The 14,798-nt window shown below is 37.2% G+C and overlaps 1 protein-coding gene across 3 annotated transcripts in view; it reads right to left on the bottom strand.

The window, feature by feature from the left end:
* ARHGAP5 (Rho GTPase activating protein 5) overlaps positions 1 to 14,798 on the bottom strand; it is a 79,287-nt gene that overhangs the window by 6,918 nt on the left and 57,571 nt on the right. For all 3 annotated transcript variants that reach the window (XM_024982060.2, XM_024982064.2, XM_024982061.2), the window contains exons 4-6: positions 7,338 to 7,415; positions 4,422 to 4,553; positions 2,351 to 2,456 (exon numbers count right to left, since the gene is read on the bottom strand). In XM_024982060.2, the coding sequence (XP_024837828.1) occupies positions 2,351 to 2,456; positions 4,422 to 4,553; positions 7,338 to 7,415 (316 nt within the window). The remainder of the gene's footprint in view (positions 1 to 2,350; positions 2,457 to 4,421; positions 4,554 to 7,337; positions 7,416 to 14,798) is intronic.

Below are 14,798 nucleotides of genomic sequence, written 5' to 3'. Positions count from 1 at the left end.
TTTGCAATCTGTCAATCACCTATTATATATCTATCATTTATTTCCTATACTAGAATGTAAGTTCCATGAAACGTGTGATTATTTTATTTACTGATATCTGTATAGCACTTATAAGAGTACATGGCACAAAGAGTAAACCCATTATCGTCAATAATTGAGTATTTCTTTTAAAATTTAAGTCTGGTGATAAAATTTCTCTATTCTACTTTCTAGTGGCTCCCCGCACCATTCAGAGAAACAATCATGCAATGTTTTTTTTCACTGACACTTACTCCCTACCCCAACCCCTTAAATGTCAGTTGAACTCAACAGTGAAATTAGTGATATACATGAAAGCAACCTCCTTGTGAAAATATTTTGAGGACTAAAGCTAGTCCGTAGGTTACACTCTGAGTAGTACTGTCCTATCCTTCACTCTGCTCAAGCAACATATGCTTCTTTGCTATTCCTCAATATATCAAATGTGCCTGTTGTCACTAACTGTTGTATCACTGGAGTCAAACACACTAAGTGTCTAACATAACACTGATGGTGGACCAGCACATGATTCTTTGAACATGCTCTTTCCTTTGTCCCTTTTCCATATTATTTTTTAATGAAGTTTAATTCTTATTTCAGTACTTCAATCAAACTATAAAATAATATGTTCATATACCATCCCAACATTCCATACGAGATAAGCTCTCTTCTAGTACCCTGTACACATCTGTTAAAGCATGAACCACCTGTATGGTAATTTTCAAAAGAGGAAATTCCACTACCTATACTGCAATGTTATATATGCTGGTATTTTCTCAGAGAGGGAGACTTCAGAGAAGTTACTAGAAATGTTTATAATTTTATGCTACACTGAAAACAACAAAACTTTAATATTCTCTTTTAAGAGCTACAGACTGAAATGTACTTGTTTTGGACACTGACATTATTAGCTTAAAAAAACCAAACATGAGTTCATTACAATGTTAGTAGAAAATATTGTGAAGGGTGGACTCTCACTCTCAATAACAACTCTGTGAGGTGTTATTCTTCTCACTCTTATACAGTCAAGAAAATCAAGACTTCAGTTCAGTTCAGTTGCTCAGTCGTGTCCGACTCTTTGAGACCCCATGAATTGCAGCACGCCAGGCCTCCCTGTCCATCACTAACTCCTGGAGTTCACTCAAACTCAGTTCCATCAAGTCGGTGATGCCATCCAGCCATCTCATCCTCTGTCGTCCCCTTTTCCTCCCGCCCCCAATCCCTCCCAGCATCGGAGTCTTTTCCAATGAGTCAACTCTTCGCATGAGGTGGCCAAAGTACTGGAGTTTCAGCTTTAGAATCATTCCTTCCAAAGAAATCCCAGGGCTGATCTCCTTTAGAATGGACTGGTTGGATCTCCTTGCAGTCCAAGGGACTCTCAAGAGTCTTCTCCAACACCACAGTTCAAAAGCATCAATACTTTGGCGCTCAGCTTTCTTCACAGTCCAACTCTCATATCCATACATGACCAGTGGGAAAAACCATAGCCTTGACTAGATGGACCTTTGTTGGCAAAGTAATGTCTCTACTTTTCAATATGCTATCTAGGTTGGTCATAACTTTTCTTCCAAGGAGTAAGCATCTTTTAAATTTCATGGCTGAAGTCACCATCTGCAGTGATTTTCAAGACTTAGGAAGGGTTAAAAAATTTGTTCAAGGCCACAGAACTAAAAACATTTCAAAACCAAATCTATTTAACTCCAAAGTCTTGAGGTTTATCCCATTATACAATATCAGTATTTTCTTTCATTTAACGAATGATATTGGCAAGAGTTTCTTTATAGAGAAAAGCATGAACTTGAAGCTCTACACTATTTAAGGTTTTTGATATTGGATAATGTTATACATTTCAGTCAAGAAGGATGGTAATATGAATTCAAGTTTCTAACAGACTTTCACTATGAAGACTATCTAAACAAAACAAGCAAGACATACAAAAGAAATAGCACAAAAGAAGAGGGAATTAAAGCACTTAATAAAATTTGGATTCTAATCATAAGATGTGCCATTTGAGCATATGATTTCTCTTTAAATCTCAATTATTCCAACTTCAAACAGGTTGATTTGGTTAATTATCTAAGTGTCATTTTGACAAAAAAAAAAGTACTCACCACACTTACTTTTTATAAAATCATTATGTATACTAAAAGGGTCATATATCTTTCTTTAAAAAGGTTGATGAAAAACCTATTTTACAAATCCAGGAAAAAGTGATCTAGAGATTCAAAATTGAACTATCTGTTAAGTTTGTCTCTATCTTAAAATTATCCAATTTATAGTTATGTTGAAATCTGTAGTGCATTTTACTTGCAAAAACAAAAAATAAAAATACCTGTTTAGATGTGTTATTATATATCTGAATACATCATAGTTAACAGGATGAAATTTCTTAACAATTTCTTTCAGTGCATGAAGACGTTCTGCTTTATCCAGGATTTCTGTAAAAGTAGTGAGGAATTTGTATGAAACACAGACATTAAAAAATACTGATAAAGCTTCTTGCTATGCTTATTATATAAAACAATCAAGAATGTATATGAAATATGTTAGGAGAGGTAAACAAAAACAAAGAAAATGTAAAGAATCTGCTAATAAATAGATTATCATTTATTACAGTAACTCTTCAGAAAGCTAATAACTGAATAACTTGGGGATGGCGAAATCGTGTATTAGTAATTTTTTAAAGCAACATCTAACTAGGTACTGACTTAGAATCAACTAATTACTAATAAATCTGTTAAGCTCTTAATATTCATGGTACAAACAGTAAATATTTTAGGCTTTGTGGGTGAAACTATTCAACTCTGCAGTTGTACAAAAGCAGCCATAGACAATATGCAACAAGAGTGGCTTTGTTCCAATAGAACTTAAAAAAAAAAAAATCTGAATTTCATATAATTTTAACATATAATTTTTTCTTTTAACATTTTCAACCATTTAAAAATGTAAAAAAAAACATTCTTAGCTTGAAAGCCTTCTGAAAACTGATGGCAAGCTGAATTTTTGGCCCACAGGTCAGTTTGCCAGCACCTGATTTAAAGCATCACCATATACTTATTTATAATTCACTTAGCTTATCAAACATCTTTTTTCACAATCACTACAGTGGTCAGTTACTTTTCAAACTTATGCAAATTATGAAACAGGATAACTGAAAGGCAGTTCTGCGATAAATAGGAGGAGAGAAGAGAGCACCCTTACTGCTTCTCTTCCTCATTCACTTCTTTCTTCCAAAATAATAGTGGGTTCCTCTGGAGGGGTCCAATCTGCATAGCAACTCATGGCAGGTAGTATGAATACCACTTACTGTGTGTTAGTCACTCAGCTGTGTCTGACTCTTTGCGACCCCATGAACTGCAGCCCACGAGGCTCCTCTGTCCATGGGATTGTCCAGGCAGGAATACTGGAGTGGGTAGCCATTCCCTTTTCTAGGCGATCTTCCTGACCCAGGGATCAAACCCAGATCTCCCACAATGCAGGCAGATTCTTTACCATCTGAGCCACCAGGGAAGCCCCAAAACCAAGTACTAACAAATTTCTCATTTGCCACATATTACTTCTAAATCAGCCCTCAATAATTTCCTAACTAGGAAAGTTCTAAGGCTATTGTTTACAGTCAAAAAGGAAGAAAATCTAAGCTATCAAATGGACCATTTTCCCAGTTTATATATGAGACTATGTATAAGGCAACTGGATCGTGTGCCAATATATTGAAGTGGATTTTAATTAAAAGAAAATTAACTGAGAACTCTTAACAATCAAAACCGTAAGAAAGCAACTTCACTCTAAAGAGTCTGAAGACTTGGAATCAGAAAGACATATTGAAGAGAAATATTTAGAAACTAAATATTGAGAACACAGTAAGGATTAAGCACTAGGTTACCTGACAGTCAAATAGACCTTTTTTTCCTCATTTTCCAGATAACAAATGAGTATCTGCTAAGTGGAAACATCTGGATGAATGATTATGCCAAGTAAGAATCAATACTGAATAAATATTCATTTTCCTGTCTAACTCTCTCAAAAACTGACTTAAGACATGAGGCCAAAGTTAATTTCTTTGACTTAAAACATATTTAAAAAAAAAAACATACTTTACTGAAGTACGTTACAGATACATTCATTTGAAGAATTAATTTCTTTTTCCTAACAATGCCTTTGAGTTTGATTCAAATACAAACCTCAAACTTCCAGCACTATGATCTAACTTCTAGGAGCACCTAGTCATCTAGGAGGCTAGCTAAAAGTATTTAAAGGGAAAGAACTTTAATAGACAGCTCTAGAAGCTGAATTTTTATTTGCTACACATTCTACTGAATGACCTCGTTTAACACATAGCAACCAATGTACAAACCCACTACCATCACCCCTCTCAAAAAAAAAAAAAAAAGGCTTATACTTACTTGCTGCTTCCAGTAGCTCTGGATGAAGAGAATATGGAATTAAAGGATCTGGTAGATCTGCAAAGAAAGCTTTAAGAGCTCCAGCTACAGCATTTACTGTTACTTCCATTGATACTAGACTGATATTATGATCTACAAGACAAAAATTAAAATTAAAAATTATAATAAATTTAAATTTATAACAAGAGAAGTAAGCTAAACAGGTATTTGAAGATCCAAAGATATTTAAGTCTTCTCATTGATCACCTTTATTTAAAGGCAGATTCAAAAAAAAAAAAAAGGCAGATTCATCTCTCCCCCATTGTTTTAATGTAAGTTTGCCTGATAAAACTGTAGATAATGAAAGAGAAAACCAAGCAAGGAGCATTTTCTGTTACAATAAAAAACCTGTTAGGCTTATTAGTATACAGGCAATATTATTTAACATTTCTCTTCTCTTAAAACATTTTGTTTAATGTAAGCTATTTTTAAAATAGGTCATAAGGAAACAGAGACACAAAGATAGGAATCATACATATAAATTCAAGCTTCAACTTTTTAACTTATACTTTAAAAATTTTAATATAAAACACTTTAAACACTTATCAGTGAAGTTCTAACTTTAAATAAATAAGAACAGAACACAGTAAAGGTGTATTATAAGGTTAATTTGCTATTTTAAAGTCTTATTTTCCTTTTATAAATACAATGAATACTTATGATAAAGAAAAAAGTACCCCCATAATCAAGAGATAATCACTGTTTATACTTTAGCATGTTTCCTTTCATCCCTTTTCTGCTCATTTGAAAAAAAAAAGATGAATCACATATATATATTTTATATTGAATTTCATTTTTAAGGCATTATCCAAGGTTATTAAAATTTCTTTTAAATAATTTTTAAGGGAGCAGGAAACATTTCATTGCGATTTCAAGCTTGTAGAAATTCTGCAATAATAATAAAAATACAAAGAACTCACACATACCCTTAACCAAGAATCACCAATCTTTACATTTTGTTCCACACATAAACAATTTTAACAACTATAAAACATTCTCCCAGACATAAAATTTACATAATATTCTATTACTGAAGATTTAATTTATTTCATTTAAAAAAGCTATAAAGATTTTATGATTAAAAACTTGTATTTACTAACGCTTACTTCCTTAGGCAGGCTACATTCCTTGAAATATAAGCTACCCAATCAACATTTAACACAGTGTCTGGCACAGAAAATTCATCATATGCATTATCTCATTATTCTTCGGTTATTTTTATCACTCCCATTCTGAAGCACAGTGAAGTCGCTCAGTCATGTCCAACTCTTTGCAACCCCATGGACTGTAGCCTACTGGGCTCCTCCGTCCATGGGATCTTCCAGGCAAGAATACTGGAGTGGGTTGCCACTGCCTTCTCCAGGGGAACTTCCCGACCCAGGGATCGAACCCTGGTCTCCCGCATTGTAGGCAGATGCTTTACCATCTGAGCCACAAGGGAAGCCCAATTCTAGATTAAAAAGTTGCTGTTTAGAAAGATTAACTTCCAGAGATCACAAAGAAAGTAAGTGACTTCCCAGGTGGCGCTAGTGGTAAAGAACCCGCCTGCCAATGCAGGAGATGTAAGAGATGTGGATTTGATCCTTGGGTTGGAAAGATCTGAAGGAGGGCACAGCAACCCACTCCAGTATTCTTGCCTGGGAAATCTCATGGACAGAGGAGCCTGGCGGGCTGCAGACAATAGGGTCACGAATAGTTGGACACAACTCAATCAACTTACCACAGTAAGTGGTAGAAATACAAAACAAAACCAGAAAGTCTAAATCAAGAGACCCTGGTACTGATTATTCTTCCTTTATTACTTAGAGGTAAAATTGTAAGGATTTGATAAAGTCTAAACAGTTCTTGTAACAAAATACTTTTAAAAAGTGAAACACTAACAATACTCTTTCAAAGCAAAGCATACACACCCCCTTCTCCAACACTCAACAATTTTACCATTTCAACACATATAATCTTCATTATTCTATATGGTTATCTAGTATTCTGCTTGTAAACATGAGTGGACTCCCCACCTTTAAAACAAAATACAAACAACACTGCAATAAATTTATTGGTAGGCTTACATGAAGACTTGTAACAAATATTTACAAATGGAATTTCTCCAGCAAAAGCTATATAAAGCACCCATAACCAATAATACACAACACACCTGTTTGCCTATGCCCTACCAATAATCTTTTCCATTCTCATAATAAATACAATCTTTTTGTTTTAATTTTTATTTATTTGTAACTGACAAAGGCCAAGCATATTTACATATGTATGTTGTTCTTCTGAAATTAAATTGCTTAATCTAGCAAAGAAAGTCCATAGCCCCCCTAGATTTGCAGTTTTTCTCCTGATTTTGTTTTATCCACTGTTCCATACAGAAGTTTTTACATTTTTAAGCAGTCCAGTTTATCATCTTGTTCATGCTTACTAGGTTTCATGTTAAGTTTAGGCCTCTCCCTACTGCAAGATTATAAAAATATTCACTCATTTTTCTCCCTAGTACATACAGTTTTCATTTTTTTCACTTAAATCTTTGATCTCATAATTAATTTAATATGAGTAGGAAATTCAGCTTTTTAAAAAATCCCTAATTAGTTGGCACAGTATCATGAAAGAAAAAAAACACTTTCAAATTGCACTTAAAGGTAAATCTGCATACACAAAGATGATGATGCATCATAACTCAATTTACTGCTTTTCCAATTCTGCTAATGGATTTACAGCTCTCCTGTTTCTTGACTCTGGTATCTGTCTGATTAAATACTCCTAATACTACTTCAAAACTTTCTTCCATAATACATGATCTTAAGGAGGTTTTCATATGAAATTTCAATAAGGAAACTAACAAGATGGTAATTTTGCCTTATGTAATTATCTTTTTACCTTGATCAAACTGCTTTTGAATATTGTCTTGATCAGTTTTGTTCCCACTAACACGGTAGAGTCCTTCAGTACATAATCCTAAAATAAAGAAAGAGACTTTTATACATGCATATATAAGTACAACAAAGAATATACTTAACCTTATGTACAACTTAGTGACTTACAAAATATGGTGGTAAATATTTTTAGGAACAAAATAATTTTGAACATTTCATTTAAAGTAAGTTCACAATGGACTATTTTAATTTTAAACCAGTTAGGCTACTCAGTTCCATGCAAAAAGTGAGAAGAAACATTCTTCCTATTTCTTTTACTAAATACATCTAATTTCCTGACTGTGATATATTGAAAAAAAACCAAAAGACACTGAAAGGTGAAGAGAAAGTGAATTAACAGCAACTCTAAGAACTTGAAAAACAACATGACTGAGTTCTCTGGGTTTTCTTTTTGCCTTATATTTCCTAGACCAGGCAACAGACAAGCCTGCAACCCAGAAACACTGATGAACACAGGCAAAAAAATAAAAACAACAATAAACCACCACTCAGAAAACCAACAAGAAAAGCCTGCTCTCTCTGGTGAAAGGATTGGGAAAGGTGTAGACTAGCAAGCAAAATCATTTTTTAATTACTGCCCTACTCCAGCCAAACATCGTGGAACCTACTCCTCCTCATTCACAACAATGGCAATCTACTAGCCAGCAGCAACAAAGGTGTCCCTCCCCTTTCAAGATGTCAGCAAGGGCTGATTGAAGTCTGAAGTTTTAACTACCACCTTGACCTAAGAGGTAACCTCCCCTCTCCACCACAGTGGTCAACAGAGGCTGGTGGGGATCAAGCAGGGTGGGGAGTCCAATCTTCTAGCCTCACTTTGTAGCAATGAGGCAGCCTTCCTCCTCGGCTAGTACAGTGTCAGAGGAGGCCTGTTAAAAATAGATTTAAATAAGACTCAAAGTTTCACAGCATACTATTCAAAATCTAGAATAAAAACATAATAAAATGAAAATCATTCATCATTTCAAGAATCAAGAAAATCTCAACCTGAATGAGAAAGACAATTAATCGACACCAATGCAAAGATGTCAGTTGTGGAACTATCTGATAAGGATTTCAAAGCATCATAAAACACTTTGGTGAACAATTATAAACACACGTGAAACATACTTCCTAACAGAAAGTATCAGCAAAGAAACAGAAATATAAGGAACAACAAAATGGAAATTTTAGAATCAGAAATACAGGAACAGAAACAACAAATTCACTGAATGCTATCAACAACAAATGAAGACAGAGAAATGAGCAAGTGATCCTGAAGACAAACAACAGAAATTATCCAGTCTAAAGAACATAAAGAAATTAGACATGGAAAAAAAAAAAAAGACAAGTTGCAGGGATTTGTGGGACAACAGATGAACCAAGATTTATATCATCAGCCCAAGACCTATCCCTATGTTCAATGGGAAACTTCTAAAAGAGACTCAGTTTGATAAGGCATTGTACTCTTCTGATCACAAGGAGGAAAAAAAGAATAGAATAGTGGATTCTGTCAAACTTATTTCCGGAGCAATATCAAAGGTGCTTGTATGGGACAATATATCAATCCCTTCTAATTTTCATCAGGTTAAAATATTTTATTAATATTTTGTTTTATAAATTTCACAAATATCTTTACATACAAAGATGTGAAAGGGGGAAAAAAAATGTACCTCACATTGCAGGAAACAAGTCAACATTGAGAAATTCATGAAAATAAAGGTAAGGGAAGATCCCCTGGAGAAGGAAATGGCAGCCCACTCCAGTAGTATTCTTGCTCGGAAAATCCCATGGACAGAGGAGCCTGGCAGGCTGTAGTCATAGGACTGCAAAGAGTTGGACACAACTGAGCGATTGAGCACAAACACACAAACCCGCAAAAAAGGTAGCAAAAATCCACTGACAAGTTTCATGGGTCAAAGTCATTAAATCCAAAGTTTTAACTTCAATAAAGCACAGCTGCTGCTGCTAAGTCACTTCAGTTGTGTCCAACTCAGTGACAGGCTCCCCTGTCCCTGGGATTCTCTAGGCAAGAACACTGCAGTGGGTATAAAGCACAGCAGACACCACTAAATAACCAAAATTATCATTTACTGTGGGACAAAATAACATCCTACTCCAACAACTCAACACTCAAAACATGAAGATCATGGCACCCAGTCCCATCACTTCATAGCAAATAGATGGGGAAAAAGTGGAAACAGTAACAGACTTTATTTTCGTGGGCTCCAAAATCACTGTGGACAGTGACTGCAGCCATGAAATTAAAAGACGCTTGCTCCTTGCAAGAAAAGCAATGACAAACCTGGACAGCATATTAAAAAGCAGAGGCATTACTTTGCTCTCTAAAGTCCATATAGTCAAAGTTGTGGTTTTTCCAGTTGTCATATATGGATGTAAGAGCTGGACAGTGAAAAACGCTGACTGCTGAAGAATTTATTCCTTCAAACTGTGGTGCTGAGGAAGACTCTTGAGAGTACCTTGGACAGCAGGGAGATCAAATCAGGCAATCCTAAAGGAAATCAACCCTGAATATTCACTGAAAGGACTGATGCTGCAGCTCTAATACTTTGGCCACCTGATGAAAAGAGCTGATATTGGAAAAGACTCTGATGCTGGGAAAGATTGAAGGCAGGAGGAGAAGGGGACGACAGAGGATGAGATGGTTGAATGGCATCACAGACTCAATGGACAAGAGTCTGAGCAAACTCTTGAGAGGGATGATGAAGGACAGGTAAGCCTGGCATACTACAGTTCATGGGGTCACGAAGAGTTGGATACGACTGAGCAACTGAACAACAATACAAACAGATATGACGCACTTAGATACAACAATACTTTGGTGGTATTTCTAACTAAAATGCAAAATTCGAATCCAATAATGAGGAAAAGAAACCTCAAATTGATGGAGAAAGAAAACGTTTATTTGTATAGTAAAACACCAATCCATAAACATAATAAAAATGATAGACTAACCTGACATAGTGACAAGCATTTATTTGCTACATGAAAAAGGAAACATGTGTAATCATCAATGCTAAAAACCTTGCCTTCCTTTCACTGATAACTGAGTGATGTATTTTTTCTTTTTTTAAAAAAAAAGCAGCAACACCAACTTAATAATCTAGATGTGAATTAAATCATCCAAAGTATCCATCCTGGGCCTCCAAGTAATACAGGCATTAGAAATCTATACCAATATACCAAAACTAAACTTAAAATCTGTTTTAACCAAGTACTTTCACCTTTTTTTCTTCCATTAGAAAGATTAACCCTTACACTGCACAGAACTCATGATATCTGAAGTTCTAAAAGGGTCTAAGTTCTATTTGAGTTAATAGATATAAAATAAAAGAGTTTCACGAAAGTCACAAAACACACAACAAACAGTAAGGGAGAAGCAAGCTGTGTAGATCATTCATGAATTATATTGTTTCCATGGGAGGCGGCATCAGCAAAAGAGACGAAGAAACAAATTTTGGAGCTTGGTTCCCCAATAAAAGAAACTTAAAGTGAAAGTGAAGTCGCTCAGTCAGGTCTGACTTTTTGAGACCCCATGGACCAGAGCCTATCAGGATCCTCCATCCATGGGATTTTCCAGGCAAAAGTACTGGACTGGGTTGCCATTTCCTTCTCCAGGGGATCTTCCTGACCCAGGAAACAAACCTGGGTCTCCCGCATCATCAGTTCAGTTCAGTCGCTCAGTCGTGTCCAAACTTTGCAACCCCATGAATCGCAGCATGCCAGGCCTCCCTGTCCATCACCAACCCCGGAGTTCACTCAGACTCACGTCCATCGAGTCAGTGATGCCATCCAGCCATCTCAACCTCTGTCGTCCCCTTCTCCTCCTGCCCCCAATCCCTCCCAGCATCAGAGTCTTTTCCAATGAGTCAACACTTCGCATGAGCTGGCCAAAGTACTGGAGTTTCAGCTTTTGCATCATTCCTTCCAAAGAAATCCCAGGGCTGATCTCCTTCAGAATGGACGGGTTGGATCTCCTTGCAGTCCAAGGGACTCTCAAGAGTCTTCTCCAACACCACAGTTCAAAAGAACACATCAATTCTTTAGCATTCAGCCTTCTTCACAGTCCAACTCTCACATCCATACATGACCACAGGAAAAACCATAGCTTTGACTAGACAGACCTTTGTTGGCAAAGTAATGTCTCTGCTTTTGAACATGCTATCTAGGTTGGTCATACCTTTCCTTACAAGGAGTAAGCGTCTTTTAATTTCATGGCTGCAGTCACCATCTGCAGTGATTTTGGAGCCCAAAAAAATAAAGTCTGACACTGTTTCCACTGTTTCCCCATCTATTTCCCATGAAGTGATGGGACCAGAGCCATGATCTTCGTTTTCTGAATGTTGAGCTTTAAGCCAACTTTTTCACTCTCCACTTTCACTTTCATCAAGAGGCTTTTGAGTTCCTCTTCACTTTCTGCCATAAGGGTGGTGTCATCTGCATATCTGAGGTTATTGGTATTTCTCCTGGCAATCTTGATTCCAGCTTGTGCTTCCTCCAGCCCAGCGTTTCTCATGATGTACTCTGCATATAAGTTAAATAAGCAGAGTGACAATATACAGTCTTGACGTACTCCTTTTCCTATTTGGAACCAGTCTGTTGTTCCATGTCCAGTTCTAACTGTTGCTTCCTGACTTGCATACAGATTTCTCAAGAGGCAGGTCAGGTGGTCTGGTATGCCCATCTCTTTCAGAATTTTCCACAGTTTATTGTGATCCACACAGTCAAAAGCTTTGGCATAGTCAATGAAGCAGAAATAGATGCTTTTCTGGAATTCTCTTGCTTTTTTGATGATCCAGCGGATGTTGGCGATTTGATCTCTGGTTCCTCTGCCTTTTCTAAAACCAGATTGAATATCAGAAGTTCACGGTTCAAGTATTGCTGAAGCCTGGCTTGGAGAATTTTGAGCATTACTTTAGTAGCATGTGAGATGAGTGCAACTGTGTGGTAGTTTGAGCATTCTTTGGCATTGCCTTTCTTTGGGATTAGAATGAAAACTGACCTTTTCCAGTCCTGTGGTCACTGCTGACTTTTCCAAATTTGCTGGCATATTGAGTGCAGCACTTTCATAGCATCATCTTTCAGAATTTGGAATAGCTCAACTGGAATGCCATCATCTCCACTAGCTTTGTTCATAGTGATGCTTTCTAAGGCCCACTTGACTTCACATTCCAGGATGTCTGGCTCTAGGTCAGTGATCAAACCATCATGATTATCTGGGTCGTGAAGATCTTTTGTGTACAGTTCTGTGTATTCTTGCCATCTCTTCTTAATATCTTCTGCTTCTGTTAGGTCCATATCATTTCTGTCCTTTATTGTGCCCATCTTTGCATGAAATGTTCCCTTGGTATCTCTAATTTTCGTGAAGAGATCTCTAGTCTTTCCCATTCTGTTGTTTTCCTCTATTTTTTTGCATTGATTGCTGAGGAAGGCTTTCTTATCTCTCCTTGCTATTCTTTGGAACTCTGCATTCAGATACTTATATCTTTCCTTTTCTCCTTTGCTTTTTGCTTCTCTTCTTTTCTCAGCTATTTGTAAGGCCTCCCCAGACAGCCATTTTGCTTTTTTGCATTTTTTTCCATGGGGATGGTCTTGATCCCTGTCTCCTGTACAATGTCACGAACCTCAGTCCATAGTCATCAGGCACTCTATCTATCAGATCTAGGCCCTTAAATCTATTTCTGACTTCCAGGGTATAATCATAAGGGATTTGATTTAGGTCATACCTGAATGGTCTAGTGGTTTTTCCTACTTTCTTCAATTTAAGTCTGAATTTGGTAATGAAGAGTTCATGATCTGAGCCATAGTCAGCTCCCAGTCTTGTTTCTGTTGACTGTATGCAGCTTCTCCATCTTTGGCTACAAAGAACATAATCAATCTGATTTCGGTGTTGACCATCTGTTGATGTCCATGTGTAGAGTCTTCTCTTGTGTTGTTGGAAGAGGGTGTTTGCCCTGACCAGTGCATTTTCTTGGCAAAACTCTATTAGTCTTTGCCCTGCTTCATTCCGTATTCCAAGGCCAAATTTGCCTGTTACTCCAGGTGTTTCTTGACTTCCTACTTTTGCATTCCAGTCCCCTATAATGAAAAGGACACCTTTTTGGGGTGTTAGTTCTAAAAGGTCTTGTAGGTCTCCATAGAACCGTTCAACTTCAGCTTCTTCAGCGTTACTGGTTGGGGCATAGACTTGGATTACTGTGATATTGAATGGTTTGCCTTGGAAATGAACAGAGATCATTCTGTTGTTTTTGAGACTGCATCCAAGTACTTCATTACGGACTCTTTTGATGACCATGATGGCTACTCCATTTCTTCTGAGGGATTCCTGTCTGCAGTAGTAGATATAATGGTCATCTGAGTTAAATTCACCCATTCCATCATAGGCAGATGCTTTACCATCTGAGCCACCAGGGAAGTCAAAAACAACTAAGGAGCAGCCACAGTGTATCAGAATCAACTTCTGCAGAACTCTGGAATCTACTAAAAAAATTACAACCACCATTACAAGTTTTGGAGAAGAAATAAGCTTTAAACTGCCCAGCTACTACTCGCCATAGCCTAGACTGGCAACGACCATGAGGAAGGTAGACTGCACTTGGGGTTTTGGCTGCAAGTGTCAGAGGCAGGAACACAGATCTTGTTTGTAAAGAAATATAGTTGTAAATTTTAACTTGTCTGATGGCTCCCAGAAAAAAGAGCACAAGGGCTTGCCTATGTTTCACTATGCTAAAATATTTAAATATCTTATTTTCAACAAAAAATTTAAGAAGCACAGAAAAGCCAGTATGGTCCATTCTAGGAAAAAATATTAACAGAAACTGCCTATGGGGAAACCCAGTCACTGCACTTATTAGACAAAGACTTTAACCTTTAAAAATGCACAAAGAGCTATCAGTTCAGTTCAGTTCAGTCGCTCAGTCGTGTCCAAACTTTGCAACCCCATGAATCGCAGCAAGCCAGGCCTCCCTGTCCATCACCAACCCCCGGAGTTCACTCAGACTCACGTCCATCGAGTCAGTGATGCCATCCAGCCATCTCAACCTCTGTCGTCCCCTTCTCCTCCTGCCCCCAATCCCTCCCAGCATCAGAGTCTTTTCCAATGAGTCAACACTTCGCATGAAGTGGCCAAAGTACTGGAGTTTCAGCTTTTGCATCATTCCTTCCAAAGAAATCCCAGGGCTGATCTCCTTCAGAATGGACAGGTTGGATCTCCTTGCAGTCCAAGGGACTCTCAAGAGTCTTCTCCAACACCACAGTTCAGAAACATCAATTCTTCGGCACTCAGCCTTCTTCACAGGCCAACTCTCACATCCATACATGACCACAGGAAAAACCATAGCTTTGACTAGACGGACCTTTGTTGGCAAAGTAATGTCTCTGCTTTTGAATATACTATCTAGGTTGGTCA

This window comes from Bos taurus, chromosome 21 (genome assembly GCF_002263795.3).
Source record: "Bos taurus isolate L1 Dominette 01449 registration number 42190680 breed Hereford chromosome 21, ARS-UCD2.0, whole genome shotgun sequence".
In the NCBI taxonomy this organism is placed as follows: Eukaryota; Metazoa; Chordata; class Mammalia; order Artiodactyla; family Bovidae; genus Bos; species Bos taurus.
The sequence above is the reverse complement of the archived record's forward strand: the minus strand, read 5'-3'. Positions and strand labels throughout refer to the sequence as shown.